The sequence below is a fragment of the Balaenoptera acutorostrata genome, chromosome 13, assembly GCF_949987535.1.
Source record: "Balaenoptera acutorostrata chromosome 13, mBalAcu1.1, whole genome shotgun sequence".
Classification (NCBI taxonomy): Eukaryota; Metazoa; Chordata; class Mammalia; order Artiodactyla; family Balaenopteridae; genus Balaenoptera; species Balaenoptera acutorostrata.
The window spans coordinates 46,097,562-46,118,386 of record NC_080076.1 but is presented as its reverse complement, the minus strand read 5'-3'; the positions used below and the strand labels follow the sequence as shown (position 1 = coordinate 46,118,386).

The following is a 20,825-nucleotide window of genomic DNA, read 5'->3' as shown; positions in this document are numbered from 1 at the left end:
AGTAAGAAAGAGCTCAAAAAACAAAACATGGGGACATGTCAAAGGGACACAGAATCTAACCATAAAGATCTCTCAACGGCCAAAGCTGGAACTATTTAAACAATAAAATAAATTAAATAGTTTTGGATTATAACCCGCAGAATAAAATCAATATGCATGAGTCCAAGCTGATAAAAATGATTGAATTAATAACCAAATAAATGAGGGAAGAACAGACTTCTTTCTTACTAAAGAACTACTGAGCCCGCGTGCTACAACTACTGAAGCCCGCGTGCCTAGAGCCTGTGCTCTGCAGCAAGAGAAGTCACCACAATGAGAAGCCTGCGTACCACAACGAAGAGTAGACCCCACTTGCCCCACTTGCCACGACTAGAGAAAGCCTGCGCGCAGCAATGAAGACCCAACGCAGCCATAAATAAATTCATTAATTAATTAAAAATTTTTTTTAATAAATAAAAATAAAATGTTAGCTTTGGTGGGAAATGAGTAAAGGCACTCTTGGTACCCTCTTTACAATATTTGTGTAAATCTAAAAATATCCCTGAATTAAAAATTTATTTAAAAAGAAATGTGTGCTGAAACAAATATTGTATGTCAAATGTACTTCAATTTTTTTAAAAAAACATTTAGGGAAATTCTCAAAAATCAAATGCTGCTATAACTAAAGCATTAACAATAGTAAAGTGTAAATGGGATAAAACCCCTTCAGAAGCAATGGGGCAAAGAAAAAGAAAAGTGTGTGCTAGGCAGTTGTTGAAACTGGGTGCTGGCCATGTGGATGCTCATTGTACTGTCTACTCTGCTTTTGTATATACAGTCACCTCTCCGTAACCGCAGGGGGTTGATTACAGGATTCCCCCCCACCCCCACCCAGAAACCAAAATACGTGGATTCTCAAGTTCCTTATGTAAAATGGTGAGGCGCGTCTTACTCCGTATCTGTGGGTTCTGCATCCGCGGGTTCCGCGTTTGCAATATGGAGGGCTGACTATAACTGCAATTTAAAAGTTTTTAAAGGTTAAAAATAAGTAAATTCATGAAATAAAAGATTCTCTGCTTTCAAGATATTAGCAATCAAGAGTGACAAAGTTTCTTGTGTTGAGTACTGAGATAATAATGAATAGGTGGACTTCGTTGTCTGTATCCCTCAACAAACGAATGATATTGCCTATCACAGTTCTACAACTTTGCTACTTAAAGTGTGGTTCAAGAACCTGCAGCCTTGGCATCGTCTGAGAGCCAGTTAGAAATACAGAGTATAAAGCTGAACTCCAGGCATACTGAATTGAAATCTTCATTTTATCATTAACAAGATCCCCAGTGAACAAAATACACATTAAAACTTAAGAAGCACTGTTTAAAGTCATGTAGTTTTCTTAAGAAGTCACATCTAAAAAAGTACGTTCCAAAAAAAAATGAAGATACTCTTATAAAGAGTTTATGTTTGACTAGAAGACTATAAATTGGCCCCTTTTGCTTGCATCCTGGCACACATGGTATTTGGTCAGAATGATAACATTTACTTAAAATAACACATATTTAATATCACACCTTTGCTAGGCCCAATAAGATTCTAGGGAAGAATAAAAGTGGTAAATATTTTATCCAGCCAACTCCTCAGTGTGGCCCGTACAGAGAAAAGAAACCAGTAGTTAGGAGGCTGGGCAAGAAATATATCACTTTTTAAGAATGTCCCCTGATGATGTGACAATGAGGAATCCTGGATCTAGTCCCTAGTCTTTCCCTTCAAAAATACCCACCAGAGAAACATGCAGAGAGGAGTGATCCATTCAGCATTGCTTTCACTTGTTTTTTTATACCATGCCACCTTTGAAAGTACATAAATTTGGGGAGCACGACTTTGGTTGGAGATATCTCTGGCCATTGCTAGCTGGTAAACTACTAATAGAGAGGATGAGGAAGAAATAATATATCTGACCATAAAATAGAAAATTAGCCATGGTGTTTCATCTGCCCCAGAGAAACTCATATTAGAGGCTGAACATCCACTATCCTTAAGTATCTCTTTGCAAGGGTGGAAACAAGAACACGTGCTACAAGGTAGAGGAAAGAAAGGAAGGTGAAAGGTCCATGTGTAGAACAGACCCTGCAAGAAGCCTTCAAAGGGATGTGAGTAAGCAAAAGAGACTGAAAAATTTTAGAGAAAGCCCTGCTTTCCATGATTTACCAACCAAGGCTTCATGGATCTGTGTGACCTGAGATGCACATGAAAAAAGGCAGACAAGACTGAGAAAAATCCAAATTTAAGACAGATTACAAAGAATTAATACATAAATAGCAGGTGAGGAAGTAAAGGCAATAAATATAGACAACTATTTCAGGTTGGAATTATAGTAGAAGAAGGATATGGAGCAGTAGATTAAATGTTAACAGAAACAAGGAAGAGGTTTGTTTGTTTGTGTGTTTTTAAGATGGGGAAGATCTAACTTTGTTTGACCAACCAACGGGAAGGAAATAAACATGTTTGATTGAGCCAGCAGCAAATGAAGATAAAAGATTGGTGAAAGGAACAAGTTTCTTGAGAAGATAAATGTGGGAGAATAAGTGGAAAAGATGAAAATAAAGCACACAGATGGTGGTTAACCTTGGAAAGGCATCAGGACACCTCTTCCTTGGAGAAAGAAGTGGAAGGAGAGGGTGATGGAAGATACAATCTCAGTCAAATAAAATGTGGGATCATCTAAGAGTGGGTTCAGAAGTGTGGTCAATGTGATTGGGGTATTGCCTGGAAGTTTGGGATGGTATGATAGGGATGCAATACAAGAAGCAAAGATAGAAGCAAAGATAAGGCCGTTGTATAATTTATGGTCTGAATGAGCACACTTTGGAGAATGAAAGGGGTGCTAACAGATGGGATGCCTGCACAACAGGACTTGCCTGGGCAAACATAAACATACATAGTCACCCTAGAAACAAACATCACCCCTGTGGAGGGAGCATGGATGTGTGACGGGTCTGTTCAATCTCTCTGGCCCTCTCTAGCAATGTCAGTACAGGGTCAAAAAGAATCATAGTTAGGCTTACAGGGTTAGGGGAAAAAGTGAGGCAGGAATATTAGAAGATCAAGAGATTGAGGATCCCTGAGTCATTGGCAATATCTTTGGAATGGCTGGCAATGGTGGAAGTGTTCTTAAGCCACTTGCCTCTTGCGGCAATTGAGCAAATTTATCAATTTCAAATAATTTAAGTGTAAATAGCCACATGTGGCTGCCCTGTTAGAAGTGCTGGTTCAGATTAAACCAAGAGAAGAGGGAAGCCAAGAGGAGATTAATGGACTATAAACAAAGTGCCGCAAAAGTCAAAAGGCAGGATGGGGGTTTGTTGTGCAGATTTAGAGTAAACATAACTGTATTTAGTTCTGTATAATGATGTGTAATATAAGTCCAGAGTGCTTGATAAGAACCAAAGAAAAGAGTTGGTAGGACCGAGGAAGCTGAGGAATGAAGTCTGAATATGGGCTGTCATGTGTGACCCGACTATGGGGCATGATGGGAGTTAGCGGGGGAGGGGGGGAGGGCATCTCACCCTAAAGGCCTTGAGGAAAGGTATGTGGGTCCCTGAGAACATGAGGTGAAAACCACAGGGTAAGGAGGGAAGGACCAGAGAGTGGCTAAGATTTCAAAAGGAGAGTTTGTGTCTTTGTTTTTCAGATATGAGTTGTGTTCTGAGCTTCCTGGGGGAGGGAGTATGCATATAAAAGAATATGGGTTCCTCTCTCTGGCCCTGGTCATGGTGGGAAGCAAAGGGGAAAATTAAAATTTGTTTCCTTTTGACAAAGATGGATAGTAGTGGTTAAACACCCCCCCCCCCTTTTTAATGTCTATAATATCCTAGGTACTATGTTATTCATTAACAAAGTATTTAAGCTGAATTGAGTGATAAATTGTATTAAACAACAAATAATTTTATTTTCCAGATCTGCTTTAACTTTGGAGATGGACTCCATTTAGAGGTAAGGAACCGAGGGGATTATTCCTGTCTTTTGGACTCAAGGGCTTAATTTCATGGAAGACAGTTGTGCCTTTCCCAGATTGAAAACACACACTCCTGCTGAAACTGCTAGGTGGCGTTTCGGGGGGGCTCCAGGGAGCTCCGGTCCTTTATGTCTCAGTGCAGAAAGAATTCAGCGAGAGGCAAAGTGATAAATAAGAAGTGATTTATTAGAGACTAGGACACTTGTGAGGCTTACAAGGGAGCAGGCAAGCATTGCACTGCTCCGAGTACTTAGTGGGCTACATTTTTATAATCAGAGGAAGAGGAGGGAGGGGGAGAAGACCACCTTCTTTTTCATTCTGTGAGTCTTCAATCATTAACTCCTCCTACATGCTGGGCGGGGGAGTTTTTGACCCTAGATGGTGCATCCAGGACCGTCATGGCTCTATGGAAAAATTATTTCAGGTCTCAGTACAATGAGGGTCTTTCACTTTGAAATGTCACCTTTCCATAAATTACTGTTTTCTTGTGTGCAGAGAGCATGTCCTAGGGGTCATTAACTTGTTGACATCACTGGGCAGGTTGTAGGCCTTATTTTCCACTAGTGTTTGATTGTTTTGGGGCATGTCTCATGCTTCTGTTTTGCATGGTTTTATTGCTAAGCAAGCCGATCTGGCTTTGATGCTAAGTGACTTGCTCTGCTTTATGAGTCAAGCAAGCTTGTTTCAGGATTTTTCCATTGCTTTCCTGAATGATCATTAACTTACTGGGGTCTCCCAAAGTCCCCTAAAGTTCTCTCTCTATCTACAATCCCCTAGTGAGATTTCTGAGCTAACTGCTTGATTATCCTACTCTATCCCTATAACCTCAGACTCAGCCATTCCCACTCAAACACATGCACAGGAACATCTATCCAGGGATGTCTGTGCAGCATATTTTGACAATCTAAATGTCCATCAATGAGAGAATGGTAAAACAATTTATGGTACATGGAAGAATGTCCATGATGAGGTACTGAATGAAAAATCAAGGGGCAGGACTTCCCTGGTGGTGCAGTGGTTAAGAATCCACCTGCCAGTGCAGGGGACACGGGTTCGAGACCTGGTCTGGGAAGATCCCACATGCTGCGGAACAACTAAGCCCGTGTGCCACAACTACTGAGCCTGCGCTCTAGAGCCTGTGAGCCACAGCTCCTGAGCCCACGTGCCACAACTACTGAAGCCCACGCGCCTAGAGCCCGTGCTCCACAACAAGAGAAGCCACCACAATGAGAAGCCTGTGCACTGCAACCAAGAGTAGCCCCCGCTCGCCACAACTAGAGAAAGCCCACATGCAGCAACGAAGACCCAACGCAGCCAAAAATAAAATTAAATAAATAAATAATGAATCACCCTTAAAAAAAAAAATCAAGGGGCACAATGAGATGTACAGTATAATTGCATTTTTATAAAAAAAGAGACCTTTTTACATGTGCAGATGTAAGGTCATAAGAAAAGATCATAAAAGATATTTATCAAGCTGTTAACAGTGAATGCTCCAAAGTATGAGTGGAAAAAGTAGGAGGATGTTTTACATTTTTACATTATAAACTTTAATGTTATTTTAATGTTTTGATACATAATTTAATTTTTTTTAATTATAGAAGAATTTTTCCACTAAAAACAAAGAAAAAAATCAGTGACCTAGTGATAACCAGTGTAAATATTTTGAAATAAAATACTTGTTATATACAGCAACAAAATGAGTAAAACTGTAAACCTAGTGTAAAAATCATTTCTGATCTTAAAATACTAGGTCAGCTGTATTAAAATTTTCCTTGGATAAAATATATATTCATCTATTAAAGCACAACTGAAAATTTATAGAATAGTTTTCTACCTAAAGTTTTTGATAAACCAAAGATGGGTGATTTAATCCTTTAACATTCTTAAAACAATAAATTCATTAACTGACACTTGCACTAGTTTTAGTTAAATTGATATCTTATCAACAGGTTGCTGACATTTAGTCTTAAAACATTAGTAATTCATTTTTAAATTATAAGCCACCACAGAAAAATAAAACTTCATTTTCAGTCAGTAAGAAAAAAATTCTTGACTTGGTATGTTAATTTTAATTTGCCCATTTGTAAGATCACTCAATTACTCTACCTTTTTAACTCTTCACTCTGGGAGATCTCTTCTAACTGATAAAAAACTGCTTTACTGCTTTACTGGTTTGGAAACAAGCTCTTCTGGTATATAGTGTTTGCTAGAGTGTATATATTTCCTCTTTGACAATGAAGCCTGTTAAAAAATTATGAAATTTATACCTTTAAATTTGCACAGCCCCTTTTCAACTTTTAGTAAATTGCAGGATGCCATACTAATGTCTTAGGGCACTTAATCATTTGGGGGCATTATTTTGTTGTTTTAGGCCTTACACTCAAGAAATGAAAATAAGCTGCTTCCTAAACATACTCACTCAGTGAGGCAAAAGCGCTCTTGGCTCACTGCCCCTGTGGCTCTTCGGGAAGGAGAGGATCTGTCCAGGAAGAATCCGATTGCCAAGGTACCTTCTGAAGAGGAACAGGAAATGCATGCGTATTGCTAAAGTGTGGTCTGAGGACTTTCATGTTCACTTTAAAATTTTAGGAAAATTATATGATGTACTTACTGAGGTTTTAATATTCCAGATACCACCTGGAAGAGCCTCTTTCCCATTCTGGAAGATGCAGCATTATTGGTGAACATATATATATAATGTAGGGCTTTGATTCAACTAAGAGTTGAATCTGGCACTAGTTGAATCTTTGTTTAACAGAGTGTTACTATGCTCAAAAGGAGATAGTATCATGTGTTGGGGGCGGGGCAGTGTTCTTTTTCCTACCACCCTCCTAGTTTCTCTGGCTGGAGCCCTGGAAGTTGGACTGACAAAAAAACAGATTAACAAGAGAAAAACAAACAAGCTTAGTAACATGTCTATCACGCATGTAGCACATGGGAGTACCCAGAGGTGAGTAACTCAAAGGTTTGTTTAGGATTTGGGTTTATATAGCTACTTAGCAAAAGAACAATAAATTTTTAGAGAAGTGACAAGACGAAAAGGACCTTGAATCTCCAGGAGCAGCAAACTGTGGGAAGGCAACTATATGGGCAACTAATAAGAGAAAAAGCTAGTTAGTCAGGTTTGTTTTGTGGATTCCTCTGGTCCTGTCTCCAGGCTGATAAGGATCTAACTCCTGTGATTAACTTTTGTCCTTCCTCATAGAGAAGGGTGGAGAGGCACCTTTACAAATTTATGTCCTGCTCTTAGGCAAATAGGGGGAGGGCAGAGAGCTTTCTTGTATCTGCTTCTTCTCAATTGCTTTCGGCTTGAAATAATTCTTATACCAGAGTTGCATATTCTGCCACCCATGAAGGTAGTTTTCAAAATGAAAAGAACTGATATCTAATAGGTGGTAGGGTGACCACACATCCTGCCTGAAACAGTCTGAGTTTGTAGCCATTGTCCTAGCCTAATCATTAATAACTCCCCTTTCACTCTCAAAATGCCCATTGTTTTGGATAAATTATATGGTAATTCTATTAATATGTATCTCAGACTTAGCATGTGCAAAGTCTGAACCCTTGATTTTTCCCAAAAGCTGTTGTCCGTAAGTTCTACCCATTTCAGTAAACGGCACTATAATTCTACCCAGTATTTCAAAAATGTAGCAAGTACTGTCAGTTCTATGCCAAAAATGTATTCCAGGTCTGTCCACTTCTCCCCACTGCCACCCTCCTTGTCCGAGTCATTGTCAGCTCTGACCTGTGTTACCAAAAGCGCCCCAACTTCACCTCCCTGCCTTCACTCTTGCCTCCGCCTCCCCCCACCACAGTCCATTCTCCAGAAAGCGGCCAGAGTGATCTTTTGGGGGGTTTTTTGTTTTGGTTTGGTTTTTTTTATAAATTTGTTTATTTTATTTATTTATTTTTGGCTGCGTTGGGTCTTCGTTGCTGCATGCGGGCTTTCTCTAGTTGCGGCGAGCGGGGGCTAGTCTTCGTTGCGGTGCGTGGGCTTCTCATTGCGGTGGCTTCGCTTGTTGCGGAGCACGGGCTCTAGGCACGAGGGTTTCAGTAGTTGTGGCGTGCGGGCTCTAGACGCAGGCTCAGTAGCTGTGGCTCGCAGGCTCAGTAGTTGCGGCTCACTGGCTCTAGAGTACAGGCTCAGTAGTTGTGGCGCACGGGCTTAGTTGCTCCATGACATGTGGGATCTTCCCGGACCAGGGCTCGAAGCCAGGTCCCCTGCATTGGCAGGTTGATTCCTAACCACTGCGCCACCAGGGAAGCCCCAGAGTGATCTTTTGAAAAGACAAATCAAAGCATCCCCTTAGTGAGACACTTTCAACAGCTGCCCACTGCAGTGGAAGAAGTAAACTCCTCACTGCGGCCTACAAGAGCTCTTGGGATTCATTGGCCTTGACCTCCTCTCTGACCTTAGCTCCTATCAGCCCCCAGCCCCCACTCTGCCACCTCCCTAAGCTGACACAAGCCATTCCAGCCTCCCACCCTTAGCACTTGCTGTTGCCTCTGCCTAGAACCCCCTCCCCACAGATATTTGCAGTATCTCACAGCATCAAGCCTCTAGCCAAGAGTTACCTCCTGAAAGAATTCCCTTCCCGGCCTCACCCCATCTCGGTCCCCTCACTCGTTCTGCTCAGTTTATAGCTCATTCGCCTCCAGGACATTATGTCATAAATTGCTTGCTTGTTGTCTGGTTCCCTCAGTAGAGTGTAAGCTCCCCCAGGGCAGGGGCTTAGACCTTAGGGCTCATAGCTCATGCCCTGTGCCCTGAGCAGTGCCAACATCCAGTAGGTGTTCAGTAAACATTTGTGTGAATGAATGATTGTTCATATGCAAGTTGTACCTTCATCTTTCCCATCTTATAAACATTATATTTGATGAGCTCCTTAAAAGAAAGAGCAGCTACAGAAGACAACACTTTCCTTTTTCCAGCAGCATGTTGTTTTCATAGAAGCCTTCTAAAATCTAAATGTTTAATTACGGTTTTACATAATAGTATGTATATAAGGAGTTAAGCTTTTCGGTTTGCTTTGGTTTGGTTTGGTTTGATGAGATATCTGAGTCATTCACACATTCTTTCACACATTCTTTCCCTAAAATGCATTGATTCTTTGGGGTTTGATAAGTGTTAGCTATTCTTCTTACTAATTTTAATTATAAAAGTTGTTCATCTTATTGTGGTAAATATTTCACAATACATATGTGTATCAAACGATCACATTGTACACTTTAAACCTACACAATGTTATGTCAATTATATTTCAATAAAGCTGGAAAAAAGTGAAGTAAAAAGTTGTTCAGAGTAAAATGTACATAAAAAGCAAAAGATCTTGTATTTCCCCAACTTTCCAAATTCTCTGTCTAGGAGTAATACTGTCAACAGTTTAGTATCTTCCAGATCTTGTGAAATACATAAGTATGTATATACTTACATACACTTACATGCATACATATATATACAAACCAACTGTTATGTCCACACACAGTTTGGTTTTATTTTTAACGTAAGTGAAATTATATAATACATATAACTAGCACATAGAGATCTAGAATATTCTCTATAAATACTGAAGTATATATGTATATGCACATACACATGTGTTGTGTGTATATGCATGTACTTGGCAAAAAAAGAGAGACAGGCAAACAGAAACACAGAGAACAAGAAAGACAGAGAAGCTCGGTGAAAAGTGATCATGGGCTGCCCCAGGATCACCATTCCACTCTTGGAGCAGAGCAGCTGTAGCAGGAGATTGGAGCTGCATTGATCATTCTCAGCAGCAACCTCCAGCCCCAGTGCATGTTGAGAATCCTCTGGGAAGAATGTGTAGCTAATCCTGAGATTTCAGGACAAAGAATTGGCCAGGCAGGTGGGTGGTGATGGCTTCAACGATGTCTGAAGAAAAGAAATTGAGGATCCAGTAGGAGGCCACAGAGACACACTTACTAATGAAGAATGAGAGATCCAGAAATGGCAAACAAACAAACGAATTAGAGATACAAATAAAGCTGTTTATAGAGGGCGAAAGTGTTAACTACAGAAGACCCAGCAGGTTAGAAACCCTGATTTGCTGAAGCATTCCAAGCAGGCAAACACTTGACTATTTTAACCCTTCTATGGAAGGATGCCTTATTCATACTGTCCTGATGATCGAACGGAGTTATGAAGGTGATTTTGACTCTGCAATTTTTACCTTATGTGCTAAATTTAAAATCCACCCCCACCAAGATGTACCCCCCCCAATGATACCTTAGTTTCATAACAACACTGAGAGGTAGGCAGTAGTGTCTCTTCAGGTTACAGATGAGAGCACTGAGACACAGGAGGGTAGGTAACTGCCTCAGCATCACTACCTGGTGAGTGGCTGAGACAGGACCAGAACCAGGTCCTCTGACACCAGCACCTCTGCTCTGGAGCACCTGTGCACCGCCCACCCTCGACCCATCAACATCTGACAGCTTCAGAGCGAAATTTTCCATTGAAAACAATTACCTATAAGTTATAGAGAGTTTAACTTGAGGCATTCCTTTCTTATTTTTATGTTAGATACATTCTGATCTTGCAGAAGAAAAAAACCTAAAAATTACATACAAATACACTGGAAAAGGGATCACAGAGCCACCTCTTGGTGTGTTTGTCTTTAATAAAGACACCGGAGAATTGAACGTTACCACCATTCTAGATCGAGAAGAAACACCATTTTTTCTGGTAAGAAGAACAATTTTACATTTATTAGTTTGCAGTTCTTCTTGGGTAATAATTATGATATGTTTTATTATTGTTTTGAAACTATGGTACTTGAATGACCTCAGCTTAAATCTAATCCCTTCTATTATTTATGTCGTGATTTCAGCTAATTGGTCATGGTTTGGATGAGAAAGGAAACAACTTAGAGAAACCAATAGAACTCCGAATTAAAGTTCTTGACATCAATGACAATGAGCCAGTGTTCACACAGGACGTCTTTGTTGGGTCTGTTGAAGAGCTGAGTGCAGCAAGTAAGAGGTTATTTTTCTTACGAATGAATATCCAAGGCCAATTTATCCCCATTGTGTAACTGAACACTGAAACCTCTGTCTTAGTGGAGGCTGAGTATTACCCACAGGACAAATAATAATAAACGTATTGCTCTAGGTTTGGAACTGCTTTTTTGTTATAAATTTTTTTTTTTTTTTAATTTTTTTTTTTTTTTTATAGCTACTTTATTTATTTCTTTCTTTATTTTTGGCTGTGTTGGGTCTTCAGTTCGTGCGAGGGCTTTCTCTAGTTACGGCAAGTGGGGGCCACTCTTCATCGCGGTGCAGGGACTGCTCTTCATCGCGGTGCGCGGGCCTCTCACTATCGCGGCCCCTCCCATTGCGGGGCACAGGCTCCAGACGCGCAGGCTCAGTAGTTGTGGCTCACGGGCCCAGCTGCCCCGTGGCATGTGGGATCTTCCCAGACCAGGGCTCGAACCCGTGTCCCCTGCATTAGCAGGCAGATTCTCAACCACTGCGCCACCAGGGAAGCCCTGTTATAAATTTTTTACCCTCAAACAGATGTGGTAGATTGATGTGATAGGTTAGGTCTCTATAGCAACCATTCAATTTTAGTCTGTATCAGGAAAGCAGCCATAGATAACATGTAAACAAATAGGCATGGTTGTGTTCCAATAAAATTTTATTCACCAAAGCTGGTGGCTGGCTGGCTTTGGCTCGCTGGCAGTAGTTTGCTGGCCTTTGACATATTGTTTCAGCTGTCAGACTTCAATGCACGTGTTAAACGCTGGAGAGATTTCTCTTTGATCAGAATGTAAAGAATAGCTATGCTTCTCCTGAATTGCTTATATTTTAATAAGCATGTGTTTGTATCTTTTCATTCTTCTTTCTTTGTATGGGTTATTAGATCTATTATAAACAAATTTGTGACCCTCTTATAGCAAGTGTTCAGGACTTCATCCTAAGAATTGTATGTACTAACCTCAGCCTCACCCTCACCTTATTTTTCCTTTCCTACCTCCATTCACACTTATTTCCTCAAACAATTAAATGTTTTGATCTTGGTAAACTGATTTTGATAAATACCTGGAATCCTTTTTGGAACAAGTTGATATTATAAGTAAAATAATAACATACATTAAGTGTGCTAAAGGTTGAGTTTCATCTTGGACACCTTTGTTTCTGATGCCAGATACACTCGTGATGAAAATCACCGCAACAGATGCAGATGAGCCCAACACTCTGAATTCTAAAATTTCCTATAGACTCGTATCTCAGAAGCCTGCTAATTCTCCATTGTTTTACCTAAATAAAGATACAGGAGAGGTTTATACAACCAGTATTACCTTGGACAGAGAGGTAAATTAATATTTTTTGTTATTCATCTTTTCAGCTCTCCTCTGTCTTTCCAGGTTATTCTCTATTTCTTTACTAATTTTCTGACTTTGGTCTATGTTACTTACTCATAGGATAACTCGGAATGATCCTTCTCTAGGGATGTGCTGTCTAATATGGTAGCCATCAGCCATATGTGGCCATTGACCACTCGAAATGTGACTAGTCCAAATTGAGATGTGCTGTAAGTGGAAAATATACACCAGATTGGGAAGACTTAGTATGAAAAAAAAGAATGTGTAAAATATCACCCTAATAATTTTTTTGTTGATCACTTGTTGAATTGATTATATTTTGGATACCATGGGTTAAATGAAATATATTTGTTTAAAATTAGTATTACCTGTTTCTTTTTACTTTTTTTTACATTTATTTATTTATTTATTTGGCCACTCCACTCGGCTTGCGGAATCTTAGTTCCCCGACCAGGGATTGAACATGGGCCCCGGCAGTGAAGCACCAAGTCCTAATCACTGGACTGCCAGGGAATTCCCTCTTCTTACTTTTTTAAATGTGGCTGCTAAAAAATTCAAAATTACATAAGCACTGTCCTAGGGCCTCTCCAGTCACGATCTGTTTGCTAGTGAGTTCCAAAGCAATGTTCCTTAATTTGTGGCTCTATAATGAAACGTCAGGAATCTTTCGTACTACTAATACATATACAGAGGGAGGAAAAAAGTTTGAAATAGGAGTCCTATTTAGCGTAATAGAAGTATTTGTAAAGGAAAGAGTTACTGTAAATCCCAAATTGGAGGAAAATTTGAGTCAGTTTCCTAAAAAGGGTGCTTTCTCAAACATTTCACTTTTTGTTTCTAAGTCAAAGGGAACATTTTAGTTGAAAAAGGGAGAGAGAATTTTTTTAAATGCTACATACATAAAGGTCTTAACAGCATGCATAGTAAAATGTTGATGATCCTAAGAACAATGTATTATCGTCAAATATAAATCATCATCCAGGCACAGTCAGCGTGTTTTGTATTACTTGGAAAAATGATTTGACTCTGGCCAGAGACGGAGAGGATAGTGCTCAACATTCCTATCAGGGTCTTCGTAAAATTAAAACATATTATTACTCCTAAAATTCTACTCTACCTTTTTGCATAAAATGAGAATGGAAAAGTACTATTTTGAATTAGTGTGATTTTTTTAATGAGCTTCTGTCTCTGGAAAGTTTAACCAGAAAATACTGGCTGTCACTTATTGGGCACTCACCACATGCCTGGTGCTATTCCAAGCCTTTTACGTGGATTAACTCAAATTAACTTCACCTGTAAACCCTGTGAAGCGGATACAATTACCCCCACTTTACATAGTAGGAAACCAAGGACCAAAGGGATAATGTGTGTCCAACACAGCTAGTAAGTCAGAATTGGAACCCAGCCAGCTGGTTCCAAAGCCTCTGCTGTCCTGCCTCTCACTGAGCACAGGGTCCCCAGGCACTGGCACTGGCTGCCCGGCTCCAGTTTGCCCTGCACAGGGTCCCCAGGTATTGGCACTGGCTGCCCGGCTCCTTAAACAACACCCACACTGAATGGAGCCATCGGAAGGGGACCACATGGAAGAGAGGCTTCCCTTTGGAGTAATATCTGAGACGTTATTCTCTAGGACACGTTCTCCAAGAATCTAATCTCCCGGGATGTATGGACAAAGTTCACCAAGTTTTGCCTTCACTGGTCAAGTGTTCTTGGGGGATTAAGTTTTCCTGGCTTAACTTTTAGCTGAAAATGATGTGTGGGATAGAAAAAGCCAAGTCCTAGGGTCCCATCACTTCCAGTGTAGCGCAAACTACATTTTGAACGCACTCTTTTGTGCTCAGACTATTATAAGGAGAGACTCATCTCCTGATAAATATCACCAATGACATAATTAAGAATTCAATATCAACAACTGCATTGGGCTTTTCTGCACTTTTAGAAAAGCTCTGATGGCAAATAAACAGCATCTTCACAGGATTAACAGTAGATCATGAAACTTATTTATGAATAAAATGTACTGTGGTTCATTCCCTTGATACAGTGAACTAAAACCAGAAAGACAGAGCCATTCATTTTCACCCCAGCTGGGTATTTTTTATTGCCCTGTAGGAACACAGCAGCTATACTTTGACGGTAGAAGCAAGAGATGGCAATGGACAAGTAACAGATAAACCAGGAAAACAAGCTCAAGTTCAGATTCGTATTTTGGACGTCAATGACAATATACCTGTAGTCGAAAATAAAGTGGTAACTATTATTTTTATAACAAACATGCCTATGTATATTTTAGTCATAAGCTAAAAATATATCACCTAGGTTTGTGTTACATCAGAATAAAAATTGCCTGTTTATGTTTTGCAGTATGAAGGAACAGTTGAAGAAAACAAAGCCAATGTAGAAGTTTTACGCATAAAAGTGTTCGATGCAGATGAAGTAGGCTCCGATAATTGGTTAGCCAATTTTACTTTTGCATCAGGAAATGAAGGGGGTTATTTCCACATAGAAACTGATACTCAAACTAATGAAGGAATCGTGACCCTTATTAAGGTAAGTACTTAGTGTTCAAAACTGGAATGGGAGAATTTGGTCCAGAGGAGGGGACTGATATATTTTGAGCTCCACATATTTACAAGTACTTTTCATAATCAGTTAACTGGCACCACAGTTGTAGAGATAAGAGCCATCCCTACTTGCCCAATTTCTGTGGTTAGTAAGTGGTTACACTTTTTGTGTTTCTAATGTCAGTAGTAGGAGGGTCACATTTTGAAACACAGTGTTATAAGTGTGCTTAATTGAATCAATGAACAAAAATTTAATAGTGTTATTAAGCATATGGGTCTTAAACAATTAAAACCCTTACTCCCACAGAATTTCTTAAACAAAATTTAAAGGATGGATCTTCATCTAACAGAATAAGTAAAGAAGAATATCAGTGTATGTTTAAATGGTTTATGATAGAATTACCTTATCAGATTTTAAAATAAAAAGCAAAGCTACAGCTTTCCAAATACTGTTTCATTAAGTCACAGACAAAAATTGATTCCAGAGGTTTCCACATTTTTACAAAACTTAATATATGGCATAGTAGGTAAACCCTAATAGCAGGAAGAGGAATGATGATAATGTATAACCGAATAGAGAAAAATTAACTTGAGGTTTCATAGTAATAATTATTGATACCATTTATCAATAGGCTACTGTATGCATTTAGATTACTTTTTGAAAAGCAAAGGAAAATAGAAAAAGATTAGCTCATGTTTGAAGGGAAGACACATTTTATGATTACTGAATACATGGATAATGGCATCAGACACGAAATAGATTTACCTGCTTATACAGAACTAAGCATACTTTTTAGTCATAGATTATAGGTGCAACCATGCTAGATGCCTGAGATAAAAAGCCAGTAATACACATAAGGAGAAACAATCACTTAGTGATGAATAATAGAAATATCCTCAATGCACCATGGTAGCACAAAAAGGGGTTATCAAAGGGGGCATGAAAAAAAATAGTAAATTTAGTATTAAAATGACAGCAACAGATGAAGAAAATTACAAATTTACTTTTGCAATTGTATAAAGAATCACTTCCAAATTATAAAGGCGGTAATCAGATTTCATTCAAATGAATGGACAAGGAAGTTAGATAAAGAAGATATACAAATAGCAAATGTGTGCATAAAGGATACTCAACATCATTAGTCATTAGGGAAGATGCAAATTAAGACTACGTGAGCTACCACTGCACACCTGCTAGAATGAGCTACAGTCAAAGAAAGACTGACAACACCAAGTATCAGCAAGAATATAGAACTGGAACTCCTATATATTGCCAGTGGAAACATTAAATGCTACAGCCAGTTTGGCAGTTTTATAAAAAGTTAAACATAGAGTAGTTATCCAGTGACCTAATGATTTAGTCCTAGGTATCCACCCAAGAAAAATAAAAACATACATCTACAAAAAAAAAAAAACTTGCATGCAAGTGTTCATAGTGGCTTGTATTCATAATAATGAAAAACTGGTAACAGTCCAAATGTCCACCAACTGGTGAGCAGATAAAATGTGGTCTATTGGGCTTCCCTGGTGGCGCAGTGGTTGAGAATCTGCCTGCTAATGCAGGGGACACGGGTTCGAGCCCTGGTCTGGGAAGATCCCACATGCCACGGAGCAGCTGGGCCCGTGAGCCACAATTGCTGAGCCTGCGCGTCTGGAGCCTGTGCCCCGCAACGGGAGGGGCCGCGATAGAGAAAGGCCCGCGCACCGCGATGAAGAGCGGTCCCCGCACCGCGATGAAGAGTGGCCCCCGCTTGCCGCAACTGGAGAAAGCCCTCGCACGAACCGAAGACCCAACACTGCCAAAAATAAAAAATAAATAAATAAAAGAGAGCCTGTATCGGTCATATCCACTTAGTGAAAAACATTCAAAAAAAAAAAAAATGTGGTCTATTGATACAATGGAATACTCTTGAGCAATAAAAAGAAATGAAGTACTGATACATGCTACAATGTGGATGAACCTCAAAAACATACTTTATACAGACACAATACTATATACTGTATGATTCTATTTGTGTGAAATTTCTAGAAAAGGCAAAAAGCGCTTATAAAGAAAACAGATCAGTGGTTGCTTGGGGTGGGTTGTGAGTTGGCTACAAATAGGCAAAAAGGAACTTTTGGGGAGTGATGGAAGTGTTCTAAAACCAACAGTCTTGATATTTGCAAAACCATATAGGTTTATGAAACATTCTCATGTTTTACACTTAAAATGGGTAAATTTCATTGTAGGTAAATCATACCTCAATAAAGCAGTCTAAAAAAGATACAGGAGAAGAATAGATACTTTAAACTGTAGAAACAGAGATAGTGAATCATCACATGAGAAAAAGCCTCAGCTGTGTTAACAAATAAGTTTAGTATCTTTAATGCTATTGAAGATAGCAAAAATGGGAGTGATAAAATTTGCTAACAGTTGTAAAAATAGAGGTATATGCCCTCATACATTGCTCTTGATGCTGAAAATTTTTCCATTCCCTTTGGAGCACAATGGCTATTTATTTATTTAAATTAATTAATTAATTTATTTATTTTTGGCTATGCTGGGTCTTCGCTTCTGTGGGAGGGCCCTCCCCAGTTGTGGCAAGCGGGGGCCACTCTTCATCGCGGCGTGCGGGCCCCCCCTGTTGCGGAGCACAGGCTCCAGATGCGCAGGCTCAGTAGTTGTGGCTCACGGGCCTAGTTGCTCCGCGGCATGTGGGATCCTCCCAGACCAGGGCTCGAACCTGTGTCCCCTGCATTAGCAGGCAGACTCTCAACCACTGCGCCACCAGGGAAGCCCCACGCTGGCTATTTATAACAAACACTATGAAACAGTTTTTATGTCGCTAGTACCTAGCTCATTTTTTTTTTTTACCACTGTCTTGTTCTTCCATGGTCTTTGAATACTAATGACATATGGCTGAAAGATTTTATTTCTCATCCGGCATACTTCATACCATCAAAATAAGTGTGTGAAGCGCAAGAGCAACTTAAAAAGACAATAACTTTCACAAGGATTCTACAGTCACAAAGAGTGTATTTTTCTGTAGTCAATTTGTGTTGTGTCCCAACACCACAGTGACCCATATAATAAAGGGGGCAGAAGTTATATATCCGGAACTCTATAGAGAGGAAAACGGATTTCGTAATAAATCATCCAAAAACAAAAGTGAACGTTGCAGTAATTCATGTAAACACATGTAATATATTTAATGATATACTGAAGAAACAGCAAAAATGGTCAGTCAGTACATCTAAATGGTCAGGACCACTAGAAATAAAAAGCAACAGGACCTACATAAACTTTGACTGGGTACTTCTTCCCTCTGTAGCTCAACAGGGGAAAAATAATTTGTATAAAAACGTTCAGAGCCGTATTAACTGCAAATAGTCGAAATGCCTAATAACAGAATGGCTAAGTAAATTAAGTGTATCTAAACAGTAGAATACTATAGAAATGTTTTAAAAAAGGAAATGGACAAATTGGAACATAAAATATGCATAGAGTGATAAACTGATTATATCAAATGTACTTAATAAATACCACAATTCACAAAGATCAAAGTATTTAGAGGAGGATTAATCTTTTATGGCATTAATAGCAAACCAGATATTAATAGACATTATGCTAAAAAGGAGGGGGTTAGATTCTCTGTTTAAACAAATTTGAAAATCCCTGGGCTTAACAAAGCTAAATAGTTGTTTTTTCTACAGGAGATCTCGGTTTTATGATATGCCATGGGATAGAGCTGGCAGTGCTGCAGCTACTTATGTAGCCCTTTTCATCAGAACAAACCCCTGGAACACATTTTAAGGAATATTAACTTATATTGGATGTCCATTAACTTTTTTTTATTAAGGAAAAAAAATCACTTCAGATTGCTAAAAATAAAAATGTATACATTTTAAATGATTTTGACCTTAAATAAATTGGGGATGCTTCCTAAACATCCTTAACATTTATGAACATCAAAATTGACAGACTTTTTAATGACATGGTACCAATATAAGAGTTGGACTACTCAGTACTGCTGTATTTTTCATGTTTTAAAGTACTATAATCTGACACTAAAACCACACATGTGTGTTCTAGTTGTTTTCCCTTTTAAAAGCATTCCCTTTGATTTTGCCTTTCTAGGAAGTAGATTATGAAGAAATGAAGAATCTTGACTTCAGCATTTTTGTCACTAACAAAGCAGCTTTTCACAAATCAGTTAAGAATAAATATAAGCCTACATCCATTCCGATCAAAGTCAAAGTGAAAAATGTGAAAGAAGGCATTTATTTTAAAAGCAGCATAATCCGATTTCCCACTAGTGAGAGCGTGGAAAAATCAAGCCAAAGCCAAATAATGGGAAAATTTCAAGCTTTTGACGGCGACACTGGACAAGTAGCCCGTGTAAAGTAAGAGATAGTTATGAATATTGTTTCCTCATTTTAAATGACTTTGAATGCCTATTTTCAAAAATCGTAATGAAATTTTAACACTTCACTCCTTCGAGGCCCGCCATTATAATCCCCCAAAGGTCTATAGATTAAATTTCCTAGAGTTGTACATGTCACTGAGAGGCGAAGAGGAGTTTTCCCAGGATCCCCTTCCCTCCACCACCCGAGTATGAGGCAGAGCCTGGGTTGCTCACCTCAAAACAATTCTGGGTAGAGAAGGCTAAAAAGAGAAAGAGAATTTACATCTTAGATCTCAGAGCCATGCCATCAAAAGATGACTCTCTACAGAGCTGCTATTTATGAAGTTCTACCTAGCTGTAGTTATTTGGTTGAATTTAAGAATCCCCACCTGCCACCCGAGACACAACAGCTTCTATGTTTTCCTGCTGTCGGTGCCAGAGTTGTCGGTTGCTTTACTCTCCTTAAGCCTATGTCCCTGGATGCCAGCACTCATGAAACACTGTATTTAGATGCGTGGCCAACCATAGCACGAATGGGAATATGGAGGAAGCTCTTCAACAATCTCTTTCCTTTTAGTGAATCTCCTTTTCATGGAATTCATCAGCCAATAGTAGCAAGTGACCTTTTTCCAAAATAATGTTAACAAACAGCTTCCATTGTGTTTTCTGCAATGTCTTGGTGACCCCTTTTTGCCCACCTTAATTAACTTCAGGGACCAGTCCAGCTTCTCTCGAGTTTTATAGTCTAGTTTTTATTTCCATGGCTCTAAACTTAAGAAGGCAGTCCCCACCTAAATCCCCGGAATTGAGAATGAGTGTTCCTTATGATTCCTCACGCTGTCCCCTGAGAGGCTTAGATGGTCTAATTAATTATCCTCCAATAATATTGTGACTCTCTATTGAAACTTCTATTTCCATCTAACTATTTAATTTTGGTTGCTGTTTTTAGTAAGAGTTATGACTGTATCAAAAGATCATATGTTCTTCCTTGAAAAATAATGAACCATGTTTCTTTACTCCTCAAAAGTATTTTATTTTTAGCATACACTTACAGAACTTTAGAATAAGAATGATCTTAAAGATTAATTTAAACCTACTATTTTACAGATAAGGAATGAGAGGCACAGCTAAGTGAAATAATTTTCCAGTATTTGCCTAATTTAGAAATGTTGATAAGGACAGCAGAAGGATCACTCTCTTGACTTTGTCATAACTTACTTACTCTTTTATTGATTATTCATATGCATCAGTTGTTATGGATATTTGACATGACATGTGAGCTGCTATCCTACTTTGAATGGTGTCTAGTTTTCACAATAGAAAACAGAAAATCCCTTAAATGAGACCACACAAAACATTCCATTGTGCAATGTGATTCTTATTACTTTAACTTTGTCTTTGTTATAAGCATTATGTGGGAAAACATTGACAGCAGCTAAGTTCAAGCTTTAAAATTCCAGCCATGAAATTCAGAAATATTTGTGAAAATCCAAATGTATCATCATTTACTGGTATAAATATTAAAAGACAGGAA

The 20,825-nt window shown here is 39.0% G+C and overlaps 1 protein-coding gene across 1 annotated transcript in view; it reads left to right on the top strand.

Annotated features, from left to right (window-relative positions):
* The window catches only part of DSG2 (desmoglein 2), a 48,288-nt gene that overhangs the window by 12,772 nt on the left and 14,691 nt on the right, over positions 1-20,825 (top strand). Inside the window, exons 2-9 of the mRNA XM_057527284.1 lie at positions 3,937-3,972; positions 6,369-6,503; positions 10,545-10,706; positions 10,852-10,996; positions 12,168-12,334; positions 14,455-14,592; positions 14,707-14,892; positions 19,024-19,289. Coding sequence (XP_057383267.1) covers positions 3,937-3,972; positions 6,369-6,503; positions 10,545-10,706; positions 10,852-10,996; positions 12,168-12,334; positions 14,455-14,592; positions 14,707-14,892; positions 19,024-19,289 — 1,235 coding nt within the window. The remainder of the gene's footprint in view (positions 1-3,936; positions 3,973-6,368; positions 6,504-10,544; positions 10,707-10,851; positions 10,997-12,167; positions 12,335-14,454; positions 14,593-14,706; positions 14,893-19,023; positions 19,290-20,825) is intronic.